The 21,045-nt window shown below is 48.9% G+C and overlaps 1 protein-coding gene and 1 long non-coding RNA gene across 2 annotated transcripts in view; one reads left to right on the top strand and one right to left on the bottom strand.

Moving 5' to 3' along the window:
* Positions 1–4,116, bottom strand: part of SCARB2 (scavenger receptor class B member 2) — a 70,942-nt gene extending 66,826 nt beyond the window's left edge. Inside the window, exon 1 of the mRNA XM_082727002.1 lies at positions 3,738–4,116. Coding sequence (XP_082583128.1) covers positions 3,738–3,854 — 117 coding nt within the window. The 5' untranslated portion in view covers positions 3,855–4,116. The remainder of the gene's footprint in view (positions 1–3,737) is intronic.
* Positions 4,117–14,726: 10,610 nt separating this feature from the next.
* LOC309862775 lies at positions 14,727–20,209 on the top strand. Its single transcript, XR_014310708.1, has 3 exons — positions 14,727–14,855; positions 15,827–15,981; positions 17,864–20,209. It is a non-coding gene; the product is annotated as an uncharacterized lncRNA (long non-coding RNA).
* The last annotated feature ends 836 nt before the right edge of the window (positions 20,210–21,045 follow it).

The raw sequence follows: 21,045 nt of genomic DNA, 5'->3' as shown, positions 1-21,045 counted from the left end.
GGGCATTTTGCAAGGTGCTGCACTGGATGCTTTATGCCAATCCTTCCATTTCATTCCTGCAACCAGCCTAAGGCCAGGGTCCCTATTACTCCCATCTACGTGAGAAACTGAGCTTTTGAGGGATTCAGTATTTGCTCCTTGGCTGGCTCAGCTTAATCTCAGTATTTGTTAGCAACGGAGAAAAAGAATTTTAGCCAAGGTCTGCTGATTCCTAGAACACTGTTCTTTTGACTCTAATGACCAAAAAGGAGGCTCCAGGCATTTATTGGGTACCCACCACAGACCAGGAACTGTGCTATGGGCCAGGACAGCTGGTGGGCTTAGCAAGGGAGAGCATAAAATTCTGCCTTTCCTGGCTCTGGGGAGGAAACAGAGATGGAAAGGTTTCTGCAAAGCTCTGTCTTCAGGGAAGTCAAAATGCTTCAGGGACGCCAGGGTGGCTCTGTTAGCTGAGCCTCCGACTCTTGATTTCTGCTCAGGTCATGATCTCAGGGTCCTGGGACCAAGCCTGGCGTCAGTGTCGGGCTCCGTGCTCAGCACGGGGTCTGCTTCTCCCTCTTCCTCTGCTCCTCCCCCTACTTCCATTCTCTCTCTCTCTCTCTTTCAAATAAAAAAATAAATAAAATCTTAAAACAGGGGGGTACCTGGGTGGCTTAGTGGGTTAAGCCTCTGCCTTTGGCTCAGGTCATGATCTCAGGGTCGTGGGTTCAAGCCCCACATGGGACTCTCTGTTCAGCACGGAGCCTGCTTCCCTCTCTCTCTCTCTGCCTGCCTCTCTGCCAGCTTCTGATCATTGTCAAATAAATAAATAAAATCTTAAAAAAAAAATCTTAAAACCAAAAAAATCCCCAAAAGAACACTTGACAGAGAAGATCCAGATAATGCCCAGAATATCCCTCAAGAAGTGGGTGTGGGCAAACATAGAGGAGACATTACTCTGCCTGTTTTGCAATTGAGAAAATTGAAGCAGAACCAATTGCTAGGACTTGCCCAATAGAGGCATTCGGTAAACAAGGGAGGCCCAGAATGGAACCAAACTGTCTCGGTTCCTTCCACTCCATTCACCGGCCAAAATGTAAGTCTCCCTTTAATCTTAACATCTCCCTGCAAATTATTCCAATAGAAATTATGTTGCCACGCTTCTCACAATGAGCTAAACCCCCTCTTCTGAATGTCACCCTTTTCCTCTCTTCTCTTTTTGATATAGTCAAGCCAGGCCATAGATAATCTTCACATGAAAAAAACAAAAAACAAAAAAACTAAGAACTGGGAGCATCAGAGTGGATGGACTTCGTTACAAACCAACTAAGGCCAAGTTATGAAGGAATCGTTCTGCAATGGCCCCTCTGGCCATGATGGCGGTGGCCATGACTGACTAGCTGTCCCCTGCTTGGGCTGTCTGGGGGCCGTCCACATTAGCTCTCTCCATCTCCCAGTGGCACACACACAGGCAGGTCCAGGGTTTGTGGGAAGCTTATACCATGTGAGGAACCCTTTCTAAGCACCCCTCCCCCCAAAAAATTTGGATATAGAATTAAATACAGGGTGTTGGAAGGGCCTGTGCGAGGGCCTGCGGCGGGAGTTGAGTGTGCTCCACAGTAAATGCACCACCGAGCTTGAAACAGCAAACACCCTCGCCTTCCCAAGTAATGAGACCGGCTCGGGGAAGTTAAGTAACTTGCCCAGAATCAAAGCGCGTGCAAATGGGGAGGTCAGGATTCAAACTCAGGGTGTTTGACTTCAAATCTCGTGAATTTTGTCTGTACTCATACAGCTTCTAACAAAAATAAAATTTCTTTACGAAGCACTAACTATAGTCCATGAAAATTACCCATTTTCCCCTAATAATTTGTATAGCCTCTCTATTCTCCCGAGTTGTTACTATTCCCATTTGCAGACTGGGAAACCCAGAATCAAGGAAGGTTAAGCACCTGGCCCAAGGGCCGCCAGCTAGTTCCTGGTGGAGCCAGGGTCCGTGTGGAGGAGTGCGGACAGCAGAGTCCCACTCTCTGTCCCACTGTCCCATGCGTCCACACTACAGGTGACCCCGGAGAGGAGAACTCGACAGTAATGCGTGCCGTCTGGCTGACTTGCAATATTCCTGCCCGCTGAAGCGCGCTCTGTCACTTGATTTCACATACCACGCTGCTCCGCCTTCCATAATGGGGAGAGGGAATTCTGAAAACCCGCGTCCCCTGTACTATACTGAATTAGTCGGATCAGAGTCTAGTCCTTACATAGAAAACCACATACAAAAGCTGATCACCAAGTATCAGTGCAAGGTCAAGGCCCAGGCAAGCTGCCTCGAGGCCACCTCCCTACCTGCCCATGAAAGGGGGACCTGCAGAGCATCCGAGGGCTGGGAAGATCTGAGGCCCGGGGGAGACCACACCTCCCAGAGCTCCCCTGAAGCCACCTTTTAAAGCCACCCAAGAAGATTCACAGACTGACTATAACTGGATTGCTTCTCACTCTGGTCACCCAGGCAAGAGATTATATCCTTCAACAATCTGGCCGCGGATGTGCAGGTGGCCAGGAATACAGAAACCGGTATTGGGTTTTCCCTTGACCGTGGGTGCTCAGGGACAACAGCGGTCTTCCAGAAGCTCAGAGTGAGCTCCATCTTCCCATAATAACATGAACTTTAAAATTAAATTAGGTTATACCATGACTTTTGCCTTTTAACAATTTGTCTCCAGCTGCCAGATTCCAAGGAATTGATGGCTTTTGGCAACCTCTGTTAAAGGAATATGTCTGTTGTCACCAGAACGAGACAAGGTGACTAACCAGGAGTTCAGGGATCAAACTGGCTTTTTAGTGCAGGTGACAGAAGGTGCAAACCCATGGGACAGAGGAGGCATGGGGCCACGGTTCTAAGGAGGAAGGCTGCTCCAATGATTTTTTTTTTTTTTTAAAGAAAAAGTGATCCCAGTAACTCTCTCTTGTTCCTCTTTCCTCTGGTGGATGTGGGTGAAAGGAAGAAGGAAGGAACCGGGGAGTCTTCCAGACGACCAGCTCTCCAGCCCACTCATCTAGGGTAAGGGACAGGCTCTGATTCTTTCAAGAATCTAACCGCGTCCTTGCCTGAAGCTTATGGTTATTTAAGAAAAGCACGAATCCCTGATGAGACAAAGCAACCCAGGCCGTCGCGATGAGATGCCCCAGGCTCAGTCGGGGGAAACCAGCACGGACTCTGCGGGACTGAAATGTCACCCGGCCGAGGCCTGGCCTCCCGCCCAGCAGCCGGGCCCAGCCCAGGCAGGCGCGAGCGCCGCGGACCGCAGGGCCCCGCCGCTCCGCATCCCGGGCCGCTGCGAGGGCGGCCGCGCGCGGCGACAGACCCGCCCAGGCCCGGGTTTGTTTTTCCCTGACGTGGGGGGGGGGGGGGTTTGGGCCGGACCGAGACCGGGGCGCAGGCAGGGAGGGCGCGGAGCGGGAGGCGAGCGGTAGGAGGTGAGGGAAAGCCTCTCGGGGAAGTGGGCTGCGCGGTTCCAGCTCCTCCTCCCCATCCTTCTTTAACCCTTTCCCGTCCACCCAAGAACACACGCCGCAAAGGAGGGCTGCAGCCCGGGGGCCTGCCGGGGAGGGCGGCTCCCTGCACGAGGTCCAGCACTGGGGGGTGGGAGTGAGGCGGTGGGGGGCTGGAAGTGTCCCCCGCCCGACCGGGAGCGCGCGCGCGCACACACACACACACACACACACACTCACACACACGCACGCGCGCGCGCCCGCTTCACCTTCTCGATCGTCTGGTCCACGGCCTTCTGGAAGACCCGGGCCACCAGCAGCGTGACGCTGGTCACCAGCAGGAGCAGGGACAGCGTCCCGACGGTGTAGAAGCAGCACCTGCCCATCCCGCGCGCCGCTCCGGGCCCGCCCGCCCGCGACCGCGCGGAACCAGGGAGGGGCCGCGGCTGCGGCGGCTCGACCCCCGCGACCCTGCGGCGCCCGCGGCCCCGGCGCTGGGCTCCCGGCTCGCGTGCACCCGGCCGGCCGCCGGCGAGTGGGACGAGCCGCTTCGCTTTCGGTTTCCCCGGCCGGCGCGGTCGGGAGGGAGAGAGGGAGCGCGCAGGGCGGTGACGCTGGCCGGCCCGGCTCGCCGCTGCAGGGGGAGGCGGCGGCGGGCGAGCAGCTGCGCGGGGAAGCGGGCGGGGCGGAGGCCGGGCCCGCAGTCATGTGCCCCGCGGCGGCCGCGGCGATTCGGCCCCCGCCCGCCGCGCGCGTCCCGGGCGGTCCCCGGGGCTCCCGGGCCGCAGCCGGGCCCAGCCGAGCCCCCGCCTCCGCGACGCGCGCCCCGGCCGCGCGGGAGAATGGCCTGTGCTCCCGGCGATGCGAGCTGCGGGCCTGCGAGGGCCGGGCGCCGGGGATTCGGGGGCACCAGCCGGCCGCGCTCCGGACCGGCGCTGCAGGGACAGCTCACAGCGGCTCTGCTCCCGTCGCGGCGCGCTGAGATGGGGGCGCCCAAGCCCGCTCTGTCCGGTGACCGAGGGCCCCCGCAACTGGACTATATATATATACTAGATATACGGCTTATCCCGTATGGGGTCTGTGCAAGCAGGGAGAGCCGTTTCAAGGAGAGGAAAAACGCGTGCGAAGACCCCGGGGGTAAAAGAGGTCAGATGGAAGGAGGAAAGGAGAAGTTCCACTGCAGCGAGCCTCAGGTGTGCAGGATCTCAGGTGCGGGCCGTGTGGAAATGCGCTTTGAAAGGCTCTCAGCGCCCCGTAGAAGAGCTGGGACGTTATCCCTCAGCAGTGAGGCTCAGGAAGACGCGTCAAGCAGGTGGGGGTGACATTGTCCCTATGGGCTTTGCTCACCATCATGTCCCAGGCGGACAGGCTAAAGCCTGCACAGCCCGAACTCAGAATTCGTGGGATGAAGGTCAACCACGTGCCAGCCTTCGGTGAGGTGCTATCACGCAGCCATTTATTTAATACCGCCACATTGTGACTTGGTGGCTGTCTGACCCACTCCCCCCAAGAGCAGTGCCAGACAAGAACACTCTGCAAGAGACTGACACGCAGGAAGCCAGGTGTGGGCTCTGTAGAGAAGCAAGGAAGGAGGGGTATGTGGAAGGAGCTCTCATGCCCCGGAGCAGCTCTAAGAAAGTAAGAAAGTTCGGTCGGGCTGTGGGGGGTAGGAGGTGGGGTGTCCTCAAGCCTCACTGGCCTATCCCAGGGGTCCAGCATCTCCCAGGAGTAGACCTCTTGTACTTAGTCAGCCGGTGAGCAGCGCCAGCCGGGTGGCCTCTGCACCAAGCCGGGGATGAGTTTCAGAGGACAGATTTCTGATCTCAGGCTCTGGGACAGATGCACTGGTCGGTTATGCTCCGCATTGGAAGATCTGAAAGATACATTTCCCTGGTCGCCATAATGGTATGATTCCTGTTCGACCAGAGGAAACCGTGGCTCTGAACGGTAAGTAACCTAACAAGCTCGGCCGGTTGCTGAATTGTGGAGCCTGTCTAGACAGGAAGGCAGGCGGGTGTCCTCCAAAGTCCCTGCTTTTTCTGCCCTGCGCATTGCTGCCTCCCAGCTGCTGTCCATGAGAATCTGCAGACAGGCCGTTCGGCAGGGGGACTTGGTTAAGGACTCAGTGAGATGCATTGAAAATGATGGCAGATTCTTCGACACTCCTTCTGTTGAGAGGTACCTTTGAATTTGGGCTGGATTTAGTGACTTCTTAAACCAATAGAATATGGAGAAGACACATAACCTGGAACTTCTGAAGTCAGATCATAAATGCCTTGCAATTTCTTTCTGCCTCGGGCGCCTGGAAACGGTTGCTTTTGGAGGCCCTGAGCCACCTGTAGGTCTAGCTACCCTGAGACCTTTATGCTGGAGAGAACACAGGAGAAGCCATTGGGAGATGGCCTGAGCCTGCAGGAAAAGAGATGCGCCCCCAGCCCCTTGCTGTCCCCAACCATTTGAGCCATGGGCCCCAGACATATGGAGCAGAGTGGTTCTTGCCTTGCCTTACCCGAAATGCAAAATAAAGGATTGCTGTTATTTTCATCCACTGAGGCTTAGCCTAGTGTGTTACTCAGTTTTGGATACCTGGAACAGATCCTAAGGGCAGGACTGAACCAGGACAGTGACAGTGACAGTGGTACCCATGCCCAGCTCTCCAGTGAGAGTCCCAAGGGGGCTGAAGGGGAGAGGCCTCAGGTGATTCAACCCTTCCAAGCCTCATGGCCTCAGTGCCTCGGTGGTCCCAGTCTTCATGCGCCCACAATCAGCAGCCTTCCCCCCACCCCCACCTGCCACGGTAGTGCTCTATTCTGCCCCCCCCATCTCTGCTGTAGATTCCAGCCATCCATCTCAGCTCTCCCTGTCCCCCGCTTTGCTTCAGAGACCACGCTACACCCCTGGCCCTTGCTTCTGCTCTGCCTGGGCAGTGGTTGGAGGCTCTGCGTCTGTGTGTGTCCTCTCCCTCCTGAACTAGAAAAAAGATTCGGCAACCTTTCTTCCTTCCGGAGTGTTTGGCTCTTGGCTCCCAGCAGCTCATGCTCAAATTGAACCCTTCCTCCCCCGTGTCTCAGACTAGATTTTCTGTTTGCTAGCTCTGTTCTCGAGAGCGAACTCCACGGCCAGCACCCACTCCAGGGCTGGGCCACCAATGCCGGGCCACTCTTCCTTCTCCTTGTCCTCTGAGGTTCCTTTTGGCCTCTTGTCTGGGCCAGTAGGGGAGTAACAGACCACGCGGACGGAGAGATGGGCCCAGACGTGAGAGCCACATCTTGGTGTGGGGAGGGCTGCTGAACAAGGGTTTCCGACTCTGCTGCCCTCAGTTTACCTTCCCTTTGAGGCTCTTTGGCTCAGGCAACACACTCCATTGTTTCCATCATGTCAGGCGGCTGGTAAGCTCCTTCCCCTTTAAAACTCTGGTCCAGACTGGACAAAAACCTCTTTCTTGGTTCCTCTTAGCACAGCTGACCAGACTAGCATCTAAAAAATGCACTAAACACTAACAAAAGGACCTAATTACAGAAAATATAAACAGCTTTAAAAAAAAAAAAATCCATGTTCCCCAAGCAGCAGTCTGTAATCCCACAGTAAGGGCTTTTTAGTGGCTGGCCTGGCTGGCTTTCTGCTCAGTCATATCTTCTCCACCCCATGGTGGCTACAGATAGACGATGCCCCCAAGCTCCCACATTCCACAAGCTTCCCAAAGCCCCTTGGAACTTCCTCCTTGTTTCTGACCTATGGGACATGTTGCCGCCACTGCTAATTGGCATGATTAAGTCCGTTTTTGTACTCTAGAAGCATTTCCCTCTACAGGTGAGATCATCTCTACATATGAGGGGTGCTACACAGGCCACTGTCCCCCTGATAACCACCCTCTTGAGGGGGAGAGGGCCTGGGAGATCTCTGCCGCGACCGGTTAGATGCGGAGGCTGGTGCCCTGCAGGGAGACAGGCAGGAATTTTCGACTCACACCCAAAGTCAGGAGCACAGGAATTTGAAAAGGACCAGGGCCCTTATGATCGCATACTGGGGCCTTCTGCAAAACTCACAGTCATTCAAGACTCAGAAAGAGAAAAAACTTCCTTCACAAACCCTAAGAAAGGCTCCAGGACAACAGACTCCAAGACCAGAGAAGCAAGAAGGGCTCTTTGGCCCCCTCCCCTGAAATCTAGACCATTTATGTCTTCAACAGAGGTTATTGGGTAATCACTGTGTACTTTTACGTTAAAATTATTAATGTGCTAAGTGTAAAAATTTATTTTTTTAAGATTTCATTTATTTACTTGGGAGAGAGAGAGCACTCGAGAGAGAGAGAGAAAGCATGAGCAGGGGGAGAAGCAGAGGGAGAGGGAGAAGCAGAGTCTCTGCTGAGCAGGGAGCCTAATGGGGACTCGATCCCAGAACCCTGGGATCATGACCGGAGCCAAAGGCAGATGCTGAATGGGCTGCGCCACCCAGGCGCCCAAGTGTAACCATTTAAAGTACACCCGGTTTCTACAGGTGGGGCAGACAAACTCCAAACGTGACTGTGAACAACTCTTCCCTTGAAGGCTGCTGCCGCTCCTGCAACCCGAGGTGGCGTCTACCCCTCCAGCCCTTAAATCCGGGCTGGCCGTGACCTGCTCCAGTCCCCAGATGTGCTGGAACTGACGAGTGTGTGCCAAGTCCCAGTCTAGGCCTTAAAAGGCCTGGCAGCCCCTTCCTTTACTCAGTTGCGATCCAGCTCCCACGGTAGAAGCTCAGAGAGACCCCTGGACGCTGGGATCATGACCTGAGCCGAAGGCAGAAGCTTTACCCACTGAAGCCACCCAGGCACCCCAAACTCCTAATATTTAAAGAATTCTGTTATGACACAACTGATAGCTCCTGGATTAGAGATTTTTTGGTCCTTTATAGGTCGTACTCTGAGCACGGCAGAGCAGAAGGAATCTGAGGCTGTCCGTGGTCCCGTCTGCTACCTCTTCCAGCCACGAAACCCTGTGTCTTCCCCGTCACGGTCTTTGCAGCCCAAGCGAGGGCAGTCTTTTCTAGTTTGTTTGGCTTTGGCTTTGGCTTTATTCCGCTTGGAGTTGCGGAGAAATACGGAGCCCTCCCCCGCTTCAAATCTGTGTTTCTTTTCTCGTTCCTCTAAGGATGTGGCGTTTTTGAAACACGGTAACTGGGAAGCCACAACCTATTTGCTTTGTTCTCGGCCCTCCCCTAAAGCCACAAACATAGTCTCTTCTGAGGGAATGTGTGAGATGGTGGTGGTGGTGGGTTTGGGGGGGCAGAGGAGCGAGGGGGAGAGAAGAAACAGGGGGCAGAAATGGTTACTATGTCAACAGCATCTATCTGCGGCCAAGCGGGGTGCCAGGCACGGGACCTGCATTACTCTCTGAACACTGGCAATACCCTGTAAAGTAGACGCAGTGTCTCCATTTTAAAAATGAGGACACTGAGGCACAGGGAGTTTGACCAAGTAGTTCAAAGTCACGTGGCCAGTGAGAAACACAGCCGGTGCTGAACCCCCGTCCACCAGACATTAAGCCCGGCTTAATCTCTTTGCCACTTAACTCCTGGGTAGAACTTCCTATTTTCTGAGGGAGAAAGACAGCAGTGATGATTGACTTAATAAAAAAAAAAAAAAAAGCTGTGACATTCTCAGCGACGTGGGCAACCAGGAGGGGCGGAGGGGTTGGCATTAGCTGTTTGAGAGAGAGAACATCTCTGCCTGCCTGGACGTGGTGTTGGATGAGAAACCCAGTCCAGGAAGGAGCTGCAGGTTCCCCTCAGCCTCAGGGTAGCTACGAGTAAATTTCCATCGTATGCCTGGATGTGAAAAGTATTATAATCTGTTCTCATTTGAGGTTGTTTGATGGTACTTTCTAGAAGCAGATGAAGTTTGAGTTGCATTTATTTTTCTTAATCCTTTGTTTTTTTTTTAAGATTTTTTTTATTTATTAGTCAGAGAGAGAGAGAGAGTAGCACAGGCAGACAGAGGGCGAAGCAGGCTCCCTGCCGAGCAAGGAGCCCAACGAGGGACTTGATCCCAGGTCAAGTCACCAGGATGGTGACCTGAGCCAAAGGCAGCTGCTTAACCAACTGAGCCACCCAGTCATCCCTTCTTAATCCTTTTTAAAAAGATCTATTTACTTATTGGACCGAGAGAGAAAGGGAGCATGCCCGCATGCAGGGGTGGGGTGGGAGGGCGGGCAGAGGGAGAGGGAGAAATCCTCACGTGGACTCCTCCATGAGCACAGATCCCAACTTGGAGCTCTTTCCCAGGGCCCTGAGATCCTGACCTGAGCAGAAGCCACGAGCCACACGCCCAACCGACTGAGCCACCCCGGCAGCCCTTGGGTTGTGTTTGGACCCTGCTCAGCTCCACGTGGCACCTGATGAAATACGAGGTCTGATTCCTGCACATTATGAAATCAGGGCTAAATAAGCAACATTAGAGTTTACGGTTATTGTTTTATGATTTATTCCATTGGTAGAAGTTGTTTTAGATGAAAAAGTCAATTTTACTCAGTATCTGCCTCTGGGGGGGGAGAGAGTGGGGGAGCAATAGGGAGTGAAGAGGGCTCCCCCCGGGGGTGGGGACGGTCCTTGGCAGCCCCAGGGGGTAGAAAGGAGACGTCTGGCTGACTGGAGAAGGGGCTGTGGAAAGGGCTGCGGGTAGGGGTTAAGGTGCTAGATTCTGGAAAGTCTAAAAATAAGTCCTGTCCCTCACCTGTAACCTAGAGCCACATCCCCCGAACCTCTTTGAAAGTATCACCCAGAAGCCTCCTGTGTGAATACAACACCAAGAAAGATGGTTATTCAGTTAACTTTACGACTGGTTTAGAAACATTTCCAGTTCCTTGATAAATAACCAGATTCTCTCTTTTTAGCTTCAATGAAGGATGTTTTAGAATATTTATGACTAGTGACTGCTTCAGCTGCACTGCAATCCGTCGGGAGCGGTACTGTTTTCCTGCGTTTCTAATCAAGCCAGAGGAGATAAGGAAACTAATCACACTTTTTTAAAAAGTTAAATATAGCCTTACCATATGTTCCAGCAACTCCACTCCCAATTTATACCAAAAGGACTGAAAACAGGTACTCAAATATTTGTACATAAATACTCATAGCAATACTATTCACAACAGCCCAAGGGGAAAACAACCTGAATGTTTTGGCCGATGAACAGATAAACAAGATGTGTTAGGTAAATACAGTGAAATATTACTCAGCCACTGTACTGATACGTGCTACAGCACGGAAGAGTCTAGAAAATGGTGAGCCAAGTGGAAGAGAGACACAAAGGTCATATATTGTGTGATTCCATTCGTGGGAAGCATCTAGAATAAGTAAATCCATAGAGATAGAAACAAGACTGAGAGCTGTCAGGGAGACAAAAGAAGTGACTGCTTGGTGGGCACAGGGTTTTCTTTTGGGGCGATGGAGTTTTGGAACGAGATAGAGATGGTCATTGTACAACAATGTAATTATACTGATGTCACTGAATTGTGCACTTTGAAATGGTTGGCTTAATGTTATGTGAATTGCACTTTGGCAAAAAAATACAGATCACATTGGGATTTTATAAGAAGATGGGAGAATTAAGAAAATGATGTATCGAGATCAAACACTCCCAGGGTTTTTTTTTTTTTTCCTTTTGCTTTCTCATATACCATTTGATTTGAGGGATACTCACTCCTAGAAGAAGATCTTTTGAAAATCCAGTAATGGTAAATAATTCTAGAGAGTTCTAGAATCTTTTATCTCCAGAGCGAAGATAAAAGGGATAACCAGTTACAAATACATTCTCTATTAATGTAAGGAGCAGGACTGTCCAAGAATGTGTGTTCACCTGGGGTCAGCAGGGACCCCCCCCCAAATTCCCTCATTCTCTCAGCAGAGACCCTGCCCATGGGACTGGCACCTTCCTTCCGCTTTGCTCTTCTCCTCATGGGAGACTGCATACCCCACAGGCTGGAAGGTGCCCAGGTACAGGGCAGCTGGCATTCCTGATCAACCCCTATTAAGAGAAAAAGCCCTGGAGAGGTTTTTGATCTTGGGGTTGTGAGTTCAAGCCCCATGTGGGGTGTAGAGATTACTTAAGAATAAAATCTTTTGAAAGAGAAAGAAAGACAAAACTCTAAATCTAGAATGCCTGTCACCACACAGTATGTTTACTGGTTAAAAACAAGGCCACTGTCTCACACTTGTTCTAGAGAAAGGGAGATTTATTCTGGGGGGGGAGGGACCTGGGTAGAGGTAGAGGAAGAATGGGTGGTGGGGGAAAGCTTCCTCCTCTAGAACAGAACCTGCACACTGTCCTGCAGCCTTGACCCTAGTGTTGTGAGTTCTCTTTTTCACAGGTAAAACCTATTCTTTAACTTCTGCCGGGTGATATAATGGAATTAGTTACAAAGTCTTTTAATAATGGCGATGACCTTGATGGAACTCATATCTGTGTGTAAAACCCAAAAAAGAAATGGCACATTTAAGAATGAGGGTCCGGGCTTCCTCGGTGGGTGGGTGGCTCAGTGGTTAAGCATCTGGCTGGTGATTTTGGCTCAGGTCATAATCTCAGCGTTGTGGGATCAAGGTCCCCACTGAGCCCCACTTCAGCCTCCACTGGGGTTGGAGCCTCCTTGAGATTTTCTTTCTCTCTCCCTCCGCCCCTCCCTCCCCATCTCTCTCTTTCTAATAAAAAGTAAATGAAAATAAATAAAAAATAAGAATGACGATCCTTGGGAATGCCTGGGTGGCTCAGTTGGTTAAGAGTTTGCCTTCAGCTCAGGTCATGATCCCAGAGTCCAGGATTGAGCCCTGCATCAGGATCCCTACTCAGCGGGGAGCCTGCTTCTCTCTCTCCCTGCCACTCCCACTGTTTGTGCTCTCTCTCTCTGACAAATAAATAAAATCTTAAAAAAAAAAATAAGTAATAACCCCAAACCCCAGAAAAACAAGTGTTGGTGAGGATCTGGAGAAAAGGGAACCCTTGTGCACTGTCGGTGGGAATGTAAATTGGTGCAGCCAGTGTGGAAAACAGTATGGAAACTCCTCAAAAATTTTCAAAAAAAAAAAAAAATTATTGTGTGGTCCAGATTCCCATTCAAAAGAATTGAAATTAGGGTCTCAAAGAGATACACGCAGTCCCATGTTCATTGCAGCATTACTCACAACAGCCAAGACACGGAAGCAACGGAAATATCCATCAATGCCTGAATGGATAGAGAAATGTGTTATATTCTCACAATGAATATTATGTTATTCAGCTTTAAGAAAGAAAAAAAATCCTGACATTTGAGACAACGTGGGTGGACCTGGAAGGTATTACGCTAAATGAAATACACTAGTCACGGAAGGACAAATACTCCGTGGTACCCCTTATATGAGGAACCTAAAATCGTCAACTCACAGAAGCAAAGAGTAGAATGGGGGTTTCTGGGAGCTGCGGACCGCGGGCAACAGGGGAGGTATCAGTCAACGGCTGCGAAGTTTCACTTAGGCAAGGTGAGTAAGTAGTAGAGATGGAGGGTATAACATGCCTATAGGTAACAATATAGCATCTTTAAAATTTTGGTACAAGCACAGATCCTATGTTAAGTATTCTTTTTTTTTTTTAAAGATTTTATTTATTTATTTTATTATTTATTTGTCAGAGAGAGGGAGAGAGCACAGGCAGGCAGAGTGGCAGGCAGAGGCAGAGGGAGAAGCAGGCTCCCCACTGAGCAAGGACCCAGATGAGGAACTTGATCCCTTGATGCTGGGATCATGATCTGAGCTGAAGGCAGCCGCTTAACCAACTGAGCCACCCTGGTGTCCCTCATGCTAAGTATTCTACCCTTCCTCCCTCTCCCTCTCTCCCACCAGATAATAATAATAAGAGGGGGTAAGAAAACTGTGGGGGAATACGGATATGTTTATGGCATGTGGTGCCAGAACAGATCATGGTGACTGTGGGAATATGCTTCTCTCCAAACCCCTCAAGTTGTAAATATTACATAGATAGAGCTTTTTAGTGTCAATCGTACCTCAATAAGATGGTTTTTATTTTATTTTATTTTTATTTAATTTTATTTCTTTTAAAAATTTCCTTTATTTGAGAGAAGGAGCGTGTGCACAAGCAGGGCGATGGGCAGACCCCCCACTGACTGTGGAGCTTGACACGGGGCTCAGCCGTTAGACCCTGCTATCGTGACCTGACTCAAAGTCAGATGCTTAACCGACGGAACCACTCAGGTGTCCTTAAAGCAGGTTTTAAATAAGTGAGGGCTCCAGCCAAATATAATGTCAGAGTTTTACGTAGAAATTCCAGAGGCTGAGCAGACCCAATACTTTGCCTAAAATAAAATCTTACTATTTGATGGTGCAAAATATCACTTTTTAAATTGAGCCTCCTGGGGGGCCCGGGGGGCTCAGTGGGTTAAGCGTCTGCCTTTGGCTCAGGTCATGGTCCCGGGGTCCTGGGATCGAGCCCCGCATTGGTCTCCCTGCTCAGCGGGGAGTCTGTTCTCTCTCTCCCTCTGCTGCTTCCTCCCTCCCCCGCTAATGCCTGCTCTTTCTCTGTCAAATAAATAAATAAAATCTTTTTTAAAAAATGGAGTCTCCTGTCCTTCTGAACAGCATCTACCCTGTAGCCCTGCAGGGATCGTCTCTCTAATCACGGTTTTTTCCTCCCCACCCTCTGCCCCTAACCCCAATGTTGTCTTGTTGGGGCCTCTCAGGTCCTATGTAATCACCAGATTCTCTAGGGGGTCTACAACATAAACCTGTGCTTTTCTGGCTAATTTTGGAAGCCTCTTGCATTCTCCATTTACTTGGGGTGCCTGGCCGGCTCAGTCGGCAGGGTCTGCACAGCCCCAGACACATGAGGCTTCCTTGTCCCAGGGGTCTGCACGAGCGCCCCAGCTCAGGTCTCTTCTATCAGTAACTCCCTCGTAAGAAGGAGACACAGCTTCTGACAAAAATAACTCGTGGGTAATTTCAGTAGGATTTTAAAGCAATATGACAATGATGGTGACCACAAATGTGCTGGGCAAAGGTAAAGCCCTTGCTAAGAAATGACACACGTCCTTTAAGTGGGCCGTGAGTTCTGTAATAAAGGAGAGACAGTGACAGAAACCTAGATAATTCTCATTGATGACGTAACAACTCTAATGAATGACCTTACCAATATCTTTTCCCTTCTTCCAGAGAGTTCTCAAATTTTAATGAAGGTTTATTAAATTTGCACCAAAGAACACTGTAAAAGTGATATGTCTTATTTGCCATCTATGGTAATGGAGAAAAAGAAGGGAAAACTTGGATGCCAACAGTATCAGACACGTGAGCTTAGGACAAGAGCGAGACGAACTCCTTACATGTCCTGAAGTTTGCCCTCCTGGAAGTTGAAAGCAGGTGTCACGCAGAAGAAGGTAGGTAACTTTCTACTTGTGTGCCTTACTCCTGATACTGTATAAGAATGGAAAAACCAAGGCACAGAGAGACTCAACCATGAGATTACCTCTGCAGTGCTTAGAGGAGTTCCCAGAACGTACCAGGTTCAAATATTTGTTGAAAGCTAAATGTCAAGACTTTGAGTAAGGTGGGAGGAATTTAGGGGTGCTGGTTAAGGGAGGAGAAAGCTTTTTTGTCATGGTCATCTCTGTACCTGATGTCAGTGTTCGAGGACACTTCCTATCCGGCTGTCCTCATCCAATGTGCTTTCAATAAGCAATCCCGTACAGAGAGCCCTCGGGTAGAGTCAACTATTGCCGACTCATCAGGCCACGTTGAGAGAACTTAAAGTTTAAAAGATTATTTATTTATTTATTTATTTGACAGACCAAGATCACAAGTAGGCAGAGAGGCAGGCAGAGAGAGAAGGGGAAGCAGGCTCCCCGCTGAGCAGAAAGCCCGATGTGGGGCTCGATCCCAGGACCCTGAGATCATGACCTGAGCCGAAGGCAGAGGCTTTAACCCACTGAGCCACCCAGGCGCCCCGAGAGTGTTCCTATTTGATGACATTGCGAGAGACAGAGAGAAGGAGGCAGAGTGGCAAGGGGCAGGTTGGGAAAGAGATTGATTGATCTGAGGAAAGAAGTTCTATTTTCAGAACTGCAAATCTGTCACATCAGTTTTAATAGTCTTAGTTTTCAGGGTGTCCATATGGTTCAGTCAGTGAAGCATCTGCCTTCGGCTCAGGTCAAGATCTTGGGATCCTGGGATCCAGCCCCGCATTGGACTCTCTGCTCAGCAGTGAGTCTGCTTCTCTCTCTGCTTCTGAGATCTCTCTTGTTTTTGCACTCTCTCTCAAATAAATAAACAAACAAACAAACAAATAAATAAAATCTTTAAAAAATAGTTCGAGTTTTCCGTGGACTGACCATACCTCATGTCTTCTCAGGGATCTGCTTTCTCTCCCCGTGCTCAAAATTCCTGAAATGCTTTTGAGAGGATGGGTAACACGTATGTGGTCCACTCCACCAAAAGATGCATTGCCTGAGCACGGTTTAGGCATCTCTGAATTGGATTTTGTTTTCTCAGGAATCGGCAATATGGGTAAGTTTCTGGTGTAAAAATGCTCAGGACAATTAAAGAGATGATTTTATTTCAATTACTGCAAGGGGCAAAATGCACTCTCGTCAGGGAGGCATGAATGTCTCAAAGGAAAAAAGAGGGTCTGGGGTTTTGTCAAGGCAGGTAAAGGAGAGTCCCGAGGGAAGGTGAGGACAGGTCCTCCCTCTGCTGGGCAAGGGGTCCTTTGAGGTTAGCTGGAGCACAGGAAGGTCGGAGGTACCTCAGCTGCTTTCTGGGGGCAGAGGGCTCAGGTGAAGTTCAATGTTGTCGGTGCACCCTGAAGCCCACTCCTGTTCGAATCCTGCTTCCCTTATTCAGTACCCGGACGTCCTTAGGCCAATTATTTAACCTCTGTGTGCCTCAGTTTCTTCTTACTTCAGTGGGTTAAGCCTCTTATTACCCACGTCATAAACAGGACTTACCTCACGGAGCTGTTTCCAGGATGAAATGAGATGAAGTGTGTGATGTGCCACAGGAGATGCTCCGTAAATGTTGTTACCGTTCTGAAGTGTCCCGTGTGGAACGGGAGTTAGGTGTCCGAGGAGCGACAACACTTGCTAGCGCTCTCGTAACAGACTTTACAGCAGGTGAGGAGTCCCACTCAGATAAGACAAGTCGTTTTTATGCCTCCCTAAAAAGCTGATAAGCAGAAGTGCTTAATATACACAAAATGAAATAGCTCAGAATATTTCTTTTAAAATATTAAATTATAAATTCAGTTTAAAATCTTTATGTGTATATATACACACATATATGTCATATATATATATATATATGTATATATATATATATATATATAAATATATGTAGGTTTCATTTATATAGAATGGACCACTGGGATTTGTTTAAATGAATAGTTTTAAATGATGTCTCATCATTATTTCATTTGGGGGGGGGTGTTAGTCTTTCTTTAAAATTGTCTTGTGGCTGATTTAAATAGTAAAATTAAAGTTAATTTCATTTTAAGGAAATAGCTTCTTTGTTTCTATCCATCTTTCTTTTTCTTTCTACCGGCGTATTTAATAAATAGTCTACCTTTCAGTATTAGGTCTTAACACTTGCATGGGTTTGTGGAAAGCAAATTCATGACCTTGAAGTAGTAGCAGGTCTCAGAGTGATAACCGGAGACTTGTCAGCAGATTGTCCTGTCTTCACTGTCACTGCGGTAATGGCAATGAGGTAATGTCAGTGTCAGTGAGGTCATGGGACAAGACGAGCGCATCCCATTACTGGAGTTCCTGAAATGACCTGCACGTTCTTTCATAGTCAGCTGTGCTAAACAGGTTTTCTTTTTTCTGAAAGAGCATGCAAGAAGTTATCCCGGTGCCCTATTTTGAATGGTATTTTCTGCTTGCTTTTCTTTTCTTTTATTGTTTAATTTAATTTTATTTTTTCAGTGTTCCAAATTGTTTTCATTTTCTTTTTTTTTTAATTAAAAAAATTTTTTATTATTTATTTGACAGAGAGATCACAAGTAGGCAGAGAGGCAGGCAGAGAGAGGAGGAAGCAGGCTCCCCGCTGAGCAGAGAGCCCGCTGCGGGGCTCTATCCCAGGACCCTGAGACCTGACCTGAGCCAAAGGCAGAGGCTTAACCCACTGAGCCACCCAGGCGCCCCCCCACTGTTTTCATTTTCAACACGGATAGGATCTGCTGCTCTTCCTAAAAGAAGCCGTTCCCATTGGGAAAATATTCTTCTACTGATGCCCTGGAAAGTCCCAAGAGAATCCGCCTCGGGTGGTGGACCGGGGGACTCCAGGCCTGTAGAGGCTGTGCCGGGGCTTCCGCAGGAACAGACCAGGGCTCCGTGTGGAAGCAGTCTCGGGGGCTTGCAACCGACGTGCCTCTCCTCGCTTTCACCTACAGATTTGCCCTCCGTTTGTTGAAGTAGAGTCATCTCTGTGAGCCTACTACCTCGTGTCTGCTAGAAAGGCGGATTTCCTGAGCCAAGAACGAAGTCCCCTTCATTCAAAACCGCCTCCTGAGCTTTCTTGACCGAAGAGCCCGCGTGGACGCAGGTGAAGATCCGGGGACCCGCGAGCCTGGACCGCTCGGAGCCTGAAGGCCAGCCTTGCGGTTGGTGCAAAAGCTGAAGGTGACTGTCCCCCGCTGTGCTGGGACTTCTGTAAAGGCGCTGCTCCTGTCATAGAGTTTTTTGTTTTGTTGTTGTTTTAAGATTTTATTTATTTATTTATTGAGAGAGACAGAGAGAGAGCGACAGAGAGAGCATGGGAGGGGAGAGGGTCAGAGGGAGGAGCAGGCTCCCCCCTGAGCAGGGAGCCCGATGCGGGACTCGATCCCGGGACTCTGGGATCTTGACCTGAGCCGAAGGCAGTCACTTAACCCACCGAGCCACCCAGGCGCACCTCAGAAATACTTTTTAAAATGAAATTTCAAACCAGTTGTTCTTGACAAACTTCAGGTGGACATTAGGAGGAGGGAAGCCTCTGTCATAGGCCGGGGACAGCAGTGGGCACCTCCTGTTTTCCTTCCTTTACACGAAGCCTGTGAGGAGGGATTATATCCTCATATTATGCTTGAAAAATAACTTGTGGGAGATCCCGAAGCTAGGGACTGGACACACCAGATGCGGATTCCCAGTTAAGGGCTCAAGAGAGATTGTCACCAACCGAGAGGAGCCAGACTGGTTTGGTGCTCTTACTACCTACTCATCACCATGTCCTGCGTCAGCAAAGCTGGCCTGGGTATGCTGAGAAGCACAGATCCCTAACACATCCACTCGCTCTGCTTAGTTTCTCCATCTCCGAAATCCTCTGAATCACAGCCCTGCTCTTTCCTGGGAGCTTACATACCTGCTGAGCACTGTTTTCAAGCATTTCTCATCTGATAACTCACTTCATCTTCACAAAACCCAACGAGGTAAGCGCTATCACTGGTCTCATTTTCACAGACGAGGACACTGAGGCACGGAGAGGTTAGGTCACTTTCCTGAGTTTGCACAGCTCATGCGTACTAGAGCCAGGATTCAAATCTAGGCAGCCCAGCACCGACATTCATGTGCTTAACACTGTAGGCTCAGACACCACAACAAAATGGGCTTGGATGTTGTGCGTATATGAAGTGGTTTGGAGAGATTAAAGAATGTTTTAATTAATTGTCCCAAACCAGAAGAAACCTGTCAGGCTGCCTATTTAGGCTTAAGTCACTTTATAGTTATCACAGGAATTTTAAAGGAAAAATAATGAAGACAGTAAAGGACTTACCCCAGTGTAAGCACAATTATCTAGGTTCCCTGTAGTTATTAAGGTATCTTAAGGCCTTGTCCAAGTCTGGAACTTTGTCATGTATTTATTTCAGGTAATGAGATGAGTAAAGGTGATGTGGAAAACACAGGTTAGAAACTGCCCTGGCCTGGAAGGGTCACGTTCAAGTAAAAGTTGGCTTGACTTGGTATGAATAATGGCAAAGGTATGTATGAGCCAGAGTGAATTTTAGGTGTCTGCCTGTCCCAGTGCTGTTCCAAAGATTGTCAGTATGGCAGAAAGTAAAGTCCAGCTACCCTGTGGACGTACCCAGGAGTCTGGCCCCATGGATGAGTCTGGGATCGAGCCCCACATCAGGCTCCTGGCTCAGCCAGGAGTCTGAGTCTCTCTCTGCCTCTGCCCCTCACCCCACCCTCGTGCTCTCTCTTTCTCTCTCTCTCTCAAATAAACTCAATCTTTTAAAAAAAAATGACTACTAGAAAATTTTAAATTACATATATGGCTCACATAGGTGACTTGCATTATATGTCTATTAGAAAGCATAGATTTCTGTACCACACCCGGACCACAGCCACATGATGTAAAATATTAACAGGTCTGTTTTCCTTAAGAAGAAACTGAGGTATAGAGACTGCGAGGGACTCTCCCACATTATTAATGGCGGGGCTGTGACTCAAACCAGGTTGGTCACCCAGGTTAGCCACTATATTATATTGACTGTTTAGCTTGGTTTATGAGTCAACTTTTTTCTGGGTGACTCAGTGTAGAACTCTGGGTTATGATGGGATTCCCCCACTAATTGGTTGCATGAGTTTGATTGTCTCGATCTCATGTCATTAGACATTAGCTTAATAAGTCTAATGAGTCGTAATGGATTACTGTTTTATTTGAATTGCTTCTTTGGCTTCACAAACTGTGAAAACAAAATTCAGTTCAACCTAACAAATATTTTTTTGGCATCATTCTGTACAAATGGAGAAAAGCCCAAATAAACACCATCAAATATGTTAATTGCTGAGAGGGAGTTAATTATGTTTGGAGCAGCCTCAGAATTAATGAGCAAAACACACTTTAAAGTCTCTATTTGTAAAGAGAAGAGCAAAGCTCATTCGAAGCTTAATGAAAAACAGATATAATGTGGTTTTCAACTGATATTGATGATGTAAGGGGCTCTGGAGATGGTCATTATTTCAAGTACTCCTACAACCTTTTATGCAAAGAATCTTCCAGAACTTGAACACTTTTGAACTAAGATAAACCAATTCTAAAAATACAAGCAAGGGGAAGTTAAATTTAATATCATGGTTAAATATTTCTTTTCTATTATTGTTACATTTTAATTTAACTACACTGGATGAGAATTCAAGTCCACCCAACAGACTCCAAATGCTCCTTGTTTCCAATTTTTGAACGTATTATGGTCATAATCTGAGCCCCACTTGAGAGAGCAGTCCAGCCTTTGAGGCTGTATTAGACCCTAAAAAGCTATGAAGCAGGATTTTTTTGTACATTTCTATTCAGTTACGACACTCCCATAATCTTTGCTCAGATCTGAGTGCAAATGACAAGAAAATCAGGAGACCTCGAATCCTCTTCTTCACATAACATTGCCATGGAATTCGGACAACATCCCTGTGTCATCCAGGACTCGTCACCAGCCCTGGCTCCTTGCTTTACCCTCTGTGCCATGTGGTTGCCCTTTATTGCAAGCTAACTTGACTTTGGAGCAGGTGTTGTTTCAACCTTTCACAATCCACAATGTATTCTTTGAAACTGTGTCTCAGTGCCACCTTGTAACTATTTCTCTGGCAACATTTTTTTTTT

Source organism: Mustela nivalis (genome assembly GCF_964662115.1).
Source record: "Mustela nivalis genome assembly, chromosome: 4".
In the NCBI taxonomy this organism is placed as follows: Eukaryota; Metazoa; Chordata; class Mammalia; order Carnivora; family Mustelidae; genus Mustela; species Mustela nivalis.
This window is presented reverse-complemented; position numbering and strand designations above follow the sequence as displayed.